The following is a 13,617-nucleotide window of genomic DNA, read 5'->3' on the forward strand; positions in this document are numbered from 1 at the left end:
GGGTCCGACAATAAGACGATGATCCAAAACACACCTCAAAATCTACAATGGAATACCTCAAGAGGCCCAAGCTGAAGGTTTTGCCTGGGCCCTCACAGTCCCCTGACCTAAACATCATTGAAAATCTGTGGATAGATCTCAGAAGAGCAGCGCATGCAAGACAGCCCAAGAAACTTGTAGAACTGGAAGCCTTTTGCAAGGACGAATGTGTGAAAATCCCCCAGGTAAGAACTGAAAGATTATTAGCTGGCTACAAAAAGTGTCTACAAGCTGTGATACTTGCCAAAACGGGTGTTACTAGGTACTAACCATGCAGGGTGCCAAAACTTTTGCTTCGGGCCCTTTTCCTTTTTTGTCATTTTGAAAATGTAAAAGAAGAAAATAAAAAATTGGTTTTGCTTAAAATATAAAGGGAATGAGTCATCTTTAACTTTATGCCTTTTGGAGATCATTTCATCTTCAACTTGCTTAACTGTTCACAGTAACAGCAATTTTGACCAGGGGTGCCCAAACTTTTGCATACCACTGTGTGTGTATATATACACACTCAGTGGCCACTTTAATAGGAACTTGTTGTTGATTCTAAGATCCCTGTTCTTGGCTGCAGGAGTGGAACCCGATGTGTTCTTCTCTTTCTGTTGCATGCTGAGATGCTTTTCTGCTCACCACGGTTGTAAATAGTGATTATATGAGTTACTATATTCCTGCCAAAAAGATTGAACCACCTTGAATCTGTTCATTTTCCTCTGAGCTTTCTTATCAACAAGGTGTTTGTTTTTTCCACCAACAGAACTGTCACTCACTCACTCACTCACTCACTCACTCATTTTTTTTTCGCACCATTCTGTCTGTGTAAACTCTAGAGACTGTTGTGTGTGAAAACCCCAGGATGAGATCAGCAGTTTCTGAAATACTCAAACCTCATACTCATCTGGCTCGAACCAACACCCATACCACAGTGAAAGAAAGTCACACTTCACCGTGAGATCACAATTTTTCCCATCCTGATGTTTGAACATTGTGAACATTAGCTGAAGCTCTTGATTTGTATCTGCGTGATTTGATCCATGAAGCGTTCGGCTGATTATAGAACTGCAGTAAAATAATGTTATTATAAGCTTCTGAGTATCCATTTTTACTCAGAGTTGCATTTTGGAACCAACGATCAGGTCATTTTGGGTGGATTTCCAGCTGGACTGTGGCGTGTGTGTGTGTGTGTGTGTGTGTGTGTGTGTGTGTGTGTGAGAGCTTGTACCCATGATGAATACAAAATAGATGAGTATACAGTGATGTACTTTATTCAAATCACAGAACAAAACGGAAAGCAGGCTCTTCCCGTATCTGTACAACGCCCTCAGTGCAGGACTCGCACTCGTTTTACTCTCTTTCCTTCTTTTAACAGGAGAGAACGGGGGGGGGGGGGGGACGTTCAGTATTCATAATACACGTTCAAGCTCTTCTTCATTTCCAAATCTTTCAACATCTCTCTCCGTGTGTCTTATCATCGTATCATCATCCATATCCTGTACATACTCTATAATATCAGCCTGATGGTGTGTGTGTGTGTGTGTGTGTGTGTGTGTGTGTGTGTGTGTGTGTGTGTGTGTGTGTGTTAGATCTCCAACTGTTCTTGATGAAGCCTGTGAGACGAGTTTCTCCCTGCTTGCACAAGGCTGCTTTAATAAATGAGGCTATTAGCATGACAAAACTTTGTACTGAACAGAGGGCTGGACTTAACACACCTTTTTTCCCCTCAACACACACACACACACACACACACACACACACACACACACACACACACACACACACACACACACAGAATGCTGATAGTGAGGAAGCAGGCAGGACCAGGACAAGATGAAGACATGATCCTGAAGAGAGGAGCTGACACTTAACGTTGGTTTTACATACTAATTTACACACACACACACACACACACACACACACACACACACACACACACACACACACACACACACACACACACAGTAAGACAGATGTGTGGCAAGAAAGACAAAGAAGCATCTCACTACAAGAGACAGAAGGTACATCGACACATCCATCGTCCTTTCTCCTGTAAGTCCTCTTTCTTCCGTCTATAGATTTTTATTTTATGGTCAAATCCGTGGCTTTGTCCTCCTCGCGTGCGACTTTGTAATCGTATCATTTGCAGAAGTTTAATTACCTTTCTGGTAAAAGCAGAACACTGAAAAATAGAGGAACTCTGAATCACTCAGGCGTGAATGGCTTTAGAGCAGGTTTCGACTCCTTTAGTGTTTCATGTTAAAGTCTAGACTTTTTAATTATCGATGCGGTCGATTTATTTAAGACTCGTTTACTGGATGCTCGGACTTTTACGACCTCTCATTCCTCTCCTCTGTGCTGCTGTTTCCAGATGGGAAGATGTCTCCCGTCCTGCTGATGGCCATTTTGTCCATGGTAATCATACACATCACATCACATTACTGATACTGATCATTCAAACACGTAGTTTACAGTTATTCCACAAAATCGAGTCGTACGTGAGCTGATCGTCTCATCGGCTCTAATCCATGTACAACGAGATTGAGTGGAATAACTGTTTTATTCTATCCACATTCGCTGGATTTTGAGAAACAGAGCATTTTTATTTTTTGCAAATTCAATAAATAAAAACTTTATACGAAACGTCCGACAAAATCATTTCCGCTCAGACGGATTTCTTAAAACTCTATCACTGGCTGTACGAATTGACTCTAGTGTTGTAGAAAGTGCTGTCTTGCTGTCGAGGTATAGAATCATTTTAGACATTTATTTAATTCTTCCTTGGACATTTCAGCTCTGTAATTTTCTAACTTCTTTGAGCTTTTGAACCAGTCTAAAAAAATTCAGCAAATTTTAATGCTGAAAGATGAAGAATCTAAACAAACCCGCAGTGAAATGACAGTCGCAATTTGTGAAAAATGTGATAATAATTTGATAATTCTTGAAAAAAAAAGATACGTTCTTACCATGAAATGCTTTCATTCGATATTTTGTTGCTTTTTTTTCATTTTTTGTGGTTTTATTTTCGAGTCAAGTTTTTATTTCGTCCTCGGTTGGTTCAGTAACATGTGCCACCATTTTGTTTTTCTTTACTCATGGTATATGAGCTGATATCCTACTATCTGATTAGAGTAGGCAATCAGAGCACGCAATTGCTCATATCCAGTGAATGTGGATAGAGTAATTGTAGATGTTCCTTTTGATGGTCTGTTTTTGGAAGAGAAAATCTTCTACGTCATGGGTTTTATTATAAATGAAGTAAATTATTTGCCTAAAGTGACCCTTTAAAGAAGCTAACATTCAATAACCTTTCGTGAACCTTTCATTTTTATCATAAATGGCTAAACCTGTTACTTATCATAATTCTGTTAAAATATTTTTGCTGTCATAATTTTACAAAATCTTTTTCTCATTGGATTTAACATGACATTTCTAGCACAGTCTCTCACACAACCCCGTGCTAAAGTGGAGCACATTTACTAGCCATGAAACGTTGACGCTAATACAAATATTTAAATGTGAACTTCATGTATTTGAGTTTTATATATACATGCGATTAAACGAAAACCTTTTTCTTTCTATGGTGACTTCAAGAAATGTACATTTTTGCCAGGATTCTTCTTTTGTTTTGAATTTGCTAGCTGTGAGAGTTGCCTTTAAATGTACAGAATTCAGAATTACAGGTTACAGTCACGCTGACATCCGTGAAATGAAGAGAGGAGATGTGAATTAGAGTTAACCGGACTCAAAAACAGAAGATAAATAAAGAATTTAGTAAATAGCGACGCTGCTGTCTTTAGCTAGCTAATGATAGCCAGCAAGCTAATTTTAGCACAGCTGGGACATTACTTAATAGCTTCAAGGGTTTAATATCACTGGAAAAATAAATAAATAAATAAATAAATAAATAATAAAACCTCATTATTTGAGTAGAATATAAAACTATTTTGATTTGATTAACGACTCGAGTAACGTTTACTCTTCCCTGCAAATCCTAAAGGGATACTTGACCTTTTACCTCATTTGCATAAAATCTGTATTTCTTTCCTTATTTGTACTTAATTTGTAATCTCATATCTTACCCGTAGCAAGTTCAAAACCAAGAAAACACCTTGGCAAAAAGACTTCATTTTACTTCACATGATGTGTGTGTAACTCAAATATCCAGAAAAAAAACCCCGTCTTTATTTTTTTTGGATGTTCTTCATTTTTATGTTCATGCCAGTTTCCTGAATGTTTCGCTTCAAAAACAACAGACACTTCCCGCACTGAAAATATATCAACAGAGTTGTTCCAAGAACCAGTGCCAGAGAGGTGCATCGTGGGTGAGTTTTACAAAACTCCTTTGTTTTTATAATCGACAGAAAGGAATCTGTAATTGAAGCTACTCAGAAAGAACAAAGTACACTGTAACCGCACTATAACGAACTCTTTTTTTTTTTAGTTTGTATATAACAAACGAAGCTTAATGACAATGAGTCAGAGTCTTCAAAAAAGCATTACTGTGTCATGTTCATGTGTGTTAGCACTCAGAGTGCGCAGCACCATTAGGACTAATTACAGTACTGTACTATGCACCTGTTCCAGATTAGAATGCAATCACAGCGTGCTTATAAGAACTCTTGAAACACACAGACTTGGTAAAATGCACACACTGTACCGAGTGTCTCACATTACCAAGCCTTATTATCTGTGTATTGCCTTTCTGGTTTTGACTTTGTTTTATGTATTAGGACTCCGCCGTTCCTGTTTGCTGCCACCATTCTGTTTGTGCCTTGCGTGACCGTAGCCAGTGCCGTATTAAGCCAATGCGGTGCCCCTGGGCACTATACCTCAAGTGCCCCACCACCACCACCACCCTGCGTGCACGCGTTTAGTAACCTCCTGCACACACTCACAAACCTTGCCCTTTGCTGTCAAAAATAGTAGCATATACATAAACAATAGTACACATAAACAAGGTCATTCTTCCTCATTGAAAATGTATTAAGTAGGCTACATCAGCCCATCAAATTCACTGAAAACAACCAACGATATGCATGTAGGCATATTGAAATGTCTTATTCAAAAATGAGCAGCATATATTTGTATGTCTCAATAAAAACCTTCAAAGCATCCATACTCTATTCTATCCATATTAAAATGTCTCAATTCAAAATGTGTATCAATTCAAACAGCATCAGCAATTTAAACAGCATCCATCTATATACAATACAGCATATTCAAATGTGTCAATTCAAAATGTGTATCAATTAAAATAGCATCGATCTAGGCAACATATTCAAATGTCTCAATTCGAAATATAAATTCAAATAACATCCAGTACGGCATATTCAGATGTACAATGTACATATGTGTATCAATTCAAAGAGTATCTGTTCTGTATGACCCTAGACATGTTCTCCCCATAGCGCAGGATCAATTGAAATAGAGAAGTGTTCTACTGGCGTCGGCTGCGCTGGGTTGACATCCATAACACCCTCGTCTTCCTTCTCGTCACCATGGTGTGAACTGATCTCTACCTGGCTTAAAGTGGCTTCGCACATATCCTCCTCCCCGGCTTCAGTGCTGGTAGTGACAGCAGTTGTCGATGTTTTTATAAAAAAAAAGATCTAACACTGGAACATTTTTAATTGCAGCTACACGCCTGGAGTCTCTTTTTTTTTAATCTTCTCTTCACACAACCACTCAATTGATGTCTGTCCATTTTTCATTTCTACCGCGTTTTTTTTAAAAATTGATGCATTTCACCGTAGGTGGACTGGCTCAACTGACAGGTTGAGGATAGGGGGGTTAATGGTCACATAGGCCACTCTTGCTCAGAATTATGATTATTGTTGTTGTTCTTATGAAATTAGTGTTCATAATGAATTATACCGGTATATGACTATTTAACAATGTCAAGTGTATAACCATTTTAAGTGTACAAATATTCACGAAAAAATATTTTTAAAGTTTCTGTCATGTGGTTCCCCCCCCACTGGCTGTGAGTGGTTAGTGCCCCTGGGCACTGTGCCGCAGGCCCATATAGTCAGGGCTTTGAACCAGAATTTTTTTCCTATTGGTTCGTTCCGAACAGAAACGGAATTTTAACGTTTCCGGTTTTGGGTTCCACCATTAAACAGACGTTCCCGAACCGGTTAGAACAAAAAAAATTTCGTTCCCGGAACGGTTAATTACGTTCCCTGTCAGCTGTTTAACAAATGGCTATAAAATTATGTCTCTGTCTCATCCAGCTTAAGCCAAATGTAGGCTAATTCTATTACAACCTTCATTAAATAAGGCAAGAAATAATTCAAAACAATTATTATTTCAAATGTTGGCGATTTGGATTCTCAGTATGTCTTCCCATCTACACAAACAGAAAAAGTGCCAAAAAAGAAAGATAATTCGTTTAGTGTGTTACCAAAGGCTAGTCAGGCCCTATGCATTGATAGGCTAACAGAGGTTAACGTCATTTAATGTTCGCAAGCCTCTCATTAACGCGGACAAATATATTGATATTGTGTTTGAAATTGACGTTTTTGAATAACGATAGACTGCAATATTTACCTCTTATTTAAGATGTGGAGACGTGATAGTAGTCCACCCTCCCGCTCTCTCCATTCAGTCAGCGAACGTCACACAGGAAGTGAACCCCAGCGGGTCATAGAAACTTGCGCAGGAGAAGAATGGCTTTTTTATTTGTAGGCTACGGAAACTTTGAGGAAAGAAATAAAAACCGGTATTAACCGGTTACCATTATTTTTAATAAGCGTTTCTGTTCCGGAACATAAAAAATAATAAAGTTTCTGGTTTCGTTTCTGTTCCATGTGAAATAGAAAAAGTTCCCGGTTTTCGTTTTCGTTCCTTGAACCGGTTCAAAGCCCTGCATATAGTTAATCCGGCCTTGCCGTAGCCCATTTCACAATCCTGCTGCCTTTGTCTTACGTTTTTGAACTGTTTGCCTGCCTGTTTGTAAATAAACTCTCTTCTTGCAATTACATCCATCATTCTGTCATTCGCCTGCTTACATACACACTGAGCCATACGTTCCTCTTCCCACCAGAGACAAACAATAAGTAATCAAGTCTGCAGTCAAGTTAACAACACATGTTAATGCCATAAAACAAAGGCTTAGCCTCACTTAGGTGTCGATCGCTAACAATTATTGAGAACAGTGATCAAAGGATCGATAAAAAGATGAAATGACTGCTGATACCGCTAAACTTAACACCTAGTGAAAGTGTCCTGGCGGTGTTTTTACACCTTCCTGCCCTGCCCAGCCCCATGGCGTAACATAAATGACATCGGTGATTTGCGACACATGGTGACGATTGAGAAAACAGAATGAGTCAGTGTTTGGATGTTGACACAATATGATACACCATTTCCATATGTCATTTCCATAACAGATGAAGAAATCATTACCTCCGTTCGTGATCTTTTAACTCAGTCAATAAACTGCGATAGTGACTTGGAAGGAGAAATTCATGATCAGGAGAATGTGCTGAAAATTTCACAAATAACGTGAGTGTTTGGTGACAAGTGGGTCCATTTCAGTATTACGAACTTTTCAGTAAAATGAACTATTTGGACATCTCCCAAGGAGCTCATTACAGCGGGGTTGCAGTGTACTAAACTGAAGGTTTCATGATACAGTGCTTGACAAGGGGGTGGTACCTTCAAGGGAATCTGGGACAGTGAAATATAAGGTACATAACTGGACCATAACTGGATGACTGTAGGACCTTTTAGGATATGTTTCCACTTCAACATTTCTGTAACTGTATTATCACAAATGATGATGAATATGTGCTCGATCTCTTGAAAACAAAGTCCAATATAACCTTCTCCTGTGGTAGATTCTGTGGCCCTCAGCAACCATTCGATTCAGACCCCAAAGACTGTGTTCCAGCTTGTGAATGCAACTTGCAGCTTCATCCAGGCTTTCTATTACTGCCAGAGCCACTTCACCTCCCTCACCATTCAGGGTCAGGATGAGGATGAAAAGGGTATGAGGGAGGTTCTGGCTAAGGTCCAGATGCACCATCCGGTCTGGGTCGAAAACAAAAACAAACTCAACCTTCCATCCATACAGAGTCGTTCCAAACAGAGTAAGTCTCCTGAAGAGGTCAAGCTTCCAGACTGGAAAGGATGATGCATTGGAGATGGACAGTGTTTCATTTAGTGATGCATTGAGATCATTTTTTCCTGATGATGTTTTCTGGTACTCGGTACAGATTCCAATGTCGATACCAAAATGAGTAAACATTTTCACAACTAAACTAGTTCTAGAAGTTCATTTTAAATGAAGTGCATTAGCTAGCTATTTGATTAGCTGCCTTGGACCAAGTACGTTTTATCGTTTTCATTGTGTTAGCGATGAACAAGGTTTCCCAAGAGCACTTTGCAGTTTGCTTCACGTTGCCATCATTACTTGTGAAATACATCTAGATTGCTCTGATTTTGTATAATTTGTTGATTATCAAGGCAACATATGTCTTACGTCAATGTATGTCAACGTATGTCTCAGCTTATGTCACGTATTATCACATGGTATTGGATGTTGGTGTGGGAGTATTTTCTATGAAACAAGTAAATGAGCAGTATTGGCATCGATGCATCATTAGTTTAGTTGACAACTATATTTTTTCACTCTTTTATTTCTGTGGCAGATGTTGTCCTTTATGGATTGTCCTTCCCGAACAACTCTAAAGATGGGTACGCCCGATTGGAGGCCTCATTCCCACCACTGTCTGCCGTGAGCGTATGCATACGTGCCCAGTTCAACCCACACAATAAAGAAGTGTCCACTCTGTTCTCGTATGCCGCACCAACCTTGACGAATGAATTCCAGCTCCGCGGATGCTTAGACAAGGCCAAGCAGCAGGTCCTGTTGGCCCTCATCATCCATGGAAAGCACCAGCCTTACAAAGCTTGGTTTCCCAACAATGGTGACTGGCATCAGATTTGCGTTACTTGGCGGAGAATTGATGGACTTTGGAATATTTATGTGGATGGCAAAAAACGTGACTCAGCCTCGGACCGAGCCCTGTCCCGGGATATCTATGGAAACGGGATATTTATTCTGGGACAGGACCAGGACTCATTTGGGGGGAATTTCACTGAGCCATTTTTTGGGAACATGACGGATCTAAACATTTGGCCTTTATGCCTGTCTGAGACACAGATTTGGACACTTTTCACCTGTTCACCTGCCTCAAATCCGAGGCCGTTTTTTAGATGGCACAAGCACCGTTTGACTCTCCACACTGTTGTGAAGGAGATCTCAGCGAGGGTGCAATGCCCTGGTGAGTATATACACCCCAATCTCACTACTGCTGCTCTGGTACAGATGCAAACATTCACAATAGATGGAGAGTATTAGCATGGCTCATGTGCCAATATGTTACAAAAGATGTAATATCACCTTTATGAAAAGTAGACTATTTAATAAAGGTGTGGAGGAATGAGGAGATAACAGATCTTTAAACATCTCCAGGTTTGCTGCCGCAGAAAGAGCAGGATTTCTGTCAAGTTCTAAGTGACTTTAGTGATGGTGGACCAAAATACAGTGCTGTGCCTTGCACAACCACTCATCCCTTCATCTGCAAAATCAATAACGGTTTGTTGACTGCCTGTGTTTGTCGTTGGATCCATTTATCTGAGGAATAAGCATCGAATTACCAACATGTGTGATGTGCGTTGATGTGTTTGTGTGTCCTTCAGGCCGCTATCAGAAGAAGAAACAGCTGGAGGATTCACTGATTTCACACCCAACCCCCTTCATGCAAAACCTCATGAAACATGGCATGGTAAACTTTCCACTTATTAGATAGATAGATAGATAGATAGATAGATAGATAGATAGATAGATAGATAGATAGATAGATAGATAGATAGATAGATGGATAGATAGATAGATGGATAGATGGATGGAGATGAATGGATGGATAGATACCGTAGATGGAGAGATGGAATGATGGATGGAGAAATGGATGGATCCATGGATGGATGGATGGATGGATGGATAGTTGAATGGATGGATGGATGGATGGATGGATGTACTTTATTGGTCCCTGAGCGTAAATTTTGGATCACATGAATTAATATCTTCCAGAAATCAGCCTAATCATTGTCACAATGTACAAATTAAGCCAACTAGGATGGTTTTCAGTGTTGATCTTGACCCAGTCTTGCTTTCGTTTGGCCTGGACTCCTTTAAGACATGATCTTGACTTGATCCTGACTACTCCTGGTCTTAACTTGACATTTGACAATGTTGGTCTTGACTACAAACCTAATACAGACCTGACTACAGACCTGTACCAGTGGTCTAAGGATTATGACCAATTTGCACCAGATTTCTCTGTATAAATGGGTGTGTCTATATGAGGTACACATTAATTTATAAAATATGTACCATTACATGGGCAGCATGGTGGCATAGGGGGCAGTGTCACTGCCTGACAGTTCCAGGGTCTATGGAATGATCCTGGGCTTGGGTTGCTGTCTGGGTGGAATTTCTCATGTCTGCATAGATTTCCTCTGGGTTCTCTGATTTTTATTTACCTTCCAAAATCATCCTAGTACCTAGAATTGCTTCACTAAATTGCTTCCTTGGTGTGAATGTATGGTGCTCTGTGATGGACTGGCATCCCATCCAGAGTACATTCCCACTTCTACCTCTCACCCCGTGTTACTGGAATAGGCTCTGGATACACCACGACCCTGACCAGTATAAAGCACTTACTGCAAACAAATGAATGATTACCCAAAACAAACATGAAGTCTGCAATCTCCTTGCACTATACAGTCATTTAAACATTGTCTACATTTTATTTTCCACCATTTTAAACATGACTGATACTTTGGTTCCACCAAAAGAGTGCTCTAAAAGATTTAAAAGATGTTGTATTCTTTCCAGGTATGGGAACATACAATCCATAAGAAAAAACACAATCTTCATTCATTCCAGAAATTAATGAATTCCCAAATACTGAAATACTGTACATTCATTTCAGGAATGTAGTGACTGGTCAGAGTGTCCACATTCCTTTCTTTGTCCCAGGAATTTTTGGATGTTGGCCATTGGAGTTTCTACCTGCTGCATGACCATGTCCGAGAGGATGATGCCAATCTAAATTCTCCAAAGTGCTCCATCAAAACATAGACAGCATTTGCAGGTCATGTTCCTTCAAAATATGGTTCTAGTGTCAAGTGTCAGTGTGGAAATCATTTTGTGTTTCAGAACACCAGCGATATCCTTGGTACGCCTGATGCAAATAATACCTGGTCTGGAATCTCTTGTCTGCTTAATGTCTCTGAGTCTTACCTGCGGGAATCCCAGGGCCAGCTGGAGGACAGGGATCTTCCATCTCTGCTTGGGATGCTGTCTCGTGTTGCCGAGCTACCAACCACAGGCAACCAGAACCGTGCGATGGCACACACACTCAGCCTCAGCGCCATCGATCTGGCAGATATGCTCATGAGTGAGAATATCATGGACAAATGGGAGGCCGTCAAAGAGGTAAAACCATGGAAGCGCATGTTATTAAAGAGTACTGCCAAAGACACAATGACTGGTTGGAGAGTTTCTACCTAAAAGTGCTAAATACACACCTTTGTGTTTAGGTTATTGGTGGACCAATGGCTGTCGTGCAGACCATCGACCACATGTCATCGAACCTCAGCCCGCTGCTCCTGGGGGGCACAGACCACGTGCAAATCAACAGCAGCAATATCAGTATGTCTGTTATTCATGTTTAAAGTGTATATTATGTATATGATCATTATTATCAGTGTCCACGATCATCAGTGGACCTCTGTATCAACACGTCCAATTCAGGACTTCAGGTCAAACAGTTGAACATGTCTGAGAGTTCTCCTGGACCAGAGTTCTGCGGTTTCAGCACAGCAGATCCAGTGGCTCCGGACTGCATCTCTATTCCACCCCAGAGCATGCAGGAGCTCCAGAATAAGGGTACTTAAACACTTCCTACTGCTATCTCAGTAGTAATGTGCAGTTCATTTGGCTAGTGTTTATAAAACAGTCTAATCCAACTTAATACAAAATTAACATTTCTTATGGTGTTATCAAAGCAATTTAATTGAATTTATTCAAAAAGAACATTTGCATTCAGTCTTAAAAGGTAAACAATTGGCTCATACACTCACCAGTGGCCACTTTATTAGAAACGCCCCTACATCCACCTGGTGTTTGATGCAGTTCTCTAATCAGCTGATCTGGCGAAGCATCAAATCATGCAGATACAAATCAAGAGCTTCAGTTTACTTAAAGGGGAAGAAAGGGCAATATATAGAGTAAATATAACAAGAAAACACACATTGACGAACCTTATTCAAGACTTACAAAAGTTTTTTGTTCTAAGGTTGGAAAGTTATAGTGTTTTGAAAGTAGCTCGAGCAAACTATTTCCGCAGTTTGAACAGCCCGCCATGATATTAATTTTATCCAATCAGAATGCACGTTCATTTTCTCTGCGTAACACTCATGACGTACCGTATGTATGTGCCCAGTTGTGTTGGCTCATTGAGGTTGGGAATAGCACGTGTGAATCGGAAAGTAGGATGAATTGTAAGGCAGCTGGGCCATAGAAGGTTCACGCTGCACGCTGCATGCTGCACGCTACACGCAACACGTTCACGTGAAGAACTGGACCCTGGGCCATTAAACTTCATGCTTGGATGTTCACGTGTTGCGTCTGTTCTACTTTGACCGAGTAACCAACAATATGGACTCTTCGGATTACGACGATTGCCTCATTCTGCTTTTACTGAGACAGAGGAAGAGAAAAAGGAACAGAATTTGGAGCCGAGAACACTTCCTTCTGAGAGAAACCCGTGGTGAATTTCACCAAACATTCTATAATCTGCTTGACAATCCCGATGAAGAACTATTTTTCAATTATACCATTCAATTATATTTTTTCTGAAGTTTTCCCCTGAAAGCATAGCGTTATCTCCCTAGACCCGTTCTGATTGGCTGGCACGGCGGTGACCGCATGCATTGACTGGAATGTCCATCTTCACGCCTAGAAAAAAGTGTGCATGTTCATTTCACGCTTCACGCGTGAAGTGTGCAGCGTGCAGCGTGCAACGTGAACGCCGTTCTATGGCCCAGAGCAAGTCATGCTACGTTTGTCCACTTTTCTTTACACGCGTGTAGCGTGTAGTGTGCAGCATGCAGCGTGCAGCGTGAACCTTCTATGGCCCAGCTGCCTAAGTGATCGGCTACACAATGCCACAGTGTGTTGCTTTCGGATGTAATAACAGGACCGATGGAAAGCATAACGATCCTCCAGACGTGTCTTTTCACTCGTTTCCGCTGAAAAACACCAAGCGAGTTCGAGCTTTCTTCTCTTCTTTCGTCATCAGTGGAGTCGAGAGTACTTCTCCTAGGTTCAAACTGGTACCCTTCTAAGCCATAGCCTGCTTGCAGTGTGTCTTGCGGGATCTCTTCGTACGATTCGACAGAGCTGTCGCTTTCAGTTGATGCGCCCGACGCCATGATTACACGCTTCTCTCCTAGTGCAGTGGGTAGGGCTGACGTCACGGTCTTTTAAAAATGGCGACTCTTGTGCAGTTT

The 13,617-nt window shown here is 40.7% G+C and overlaps 1 protein-coding gene across 7 annotated transcripts in view; it reads left to right on the top strand.

The window, feature by feature from the left end:
• Nucleotides 1–1,837: 1,837 nt before the first annotated feature.
• The window catches only part of adgrd2 (adhesion G protein-coupled receptor D2), a 55,583-nt gene continuing 43,803 nt past the window's right edge, over nt 1,838–13,617 (top strand). For 5 of the 7 annotated variants that reach the window (XM_060931210.1, XM_060931215.1, XM_060931212.1 and 2 more), the window contains exons 1-10: nt 1,838–2,079; nt 2,399–2,442; nt 4,253–4,352; nt 7,872–8,123; nt 8,685–9,320; nt 9,512–9,634; nt 9,739–9,824; nt 11,261–11,539; nt 11,644–11,755; nt 11,858–11,992. In XM_060931210.1, the coding sequence (XP_060787193.1) occupies nt 2,001–2,079; nt 2,399–2,442; nt 4,253–4,352; nt 7,872–8,123; nt 8,685–9,320; nt 9,512–9,634; nt 9,739–9,824; nt 11,261–11,539; nt 11,644–11,755; nt 11,858–11,992 (1,846 nt within the window). In that variant the 5' untranslated portion in view covers nt 1,838–2,000. The remainder of the gene's footprint in view (nt 2,080–2,398; nt 2,443–4,252; nt 4,353–7,871; nt 8,124–8,684; nt 9,321–9,511; nt 9,635–9,738; nt 9,825–11,260; nt 11,540–11,643; nt 11,756–11,857; nt 11,993–13,617) is intronic. The other 2 variants (XM_060931213.1, XM_060931216.1) reach the window with 2 other exon arrangements.

Source organism: Neoarius graeffei, chromosome 10, assembly GCF_027579695.1.
Source record: "Neoarius graeffei isolate fNeoGra1 chromosome 10, fNeoGra1.pri, whole genome shotgun sequence".
Classification (NCBI taxonomy): domain Eukaryota; kingdom Metazoa; phylum Chordata; class Actinopteri; order Siluriformes; family Ariidae; genus Neoarius; species Neoarius graeffei.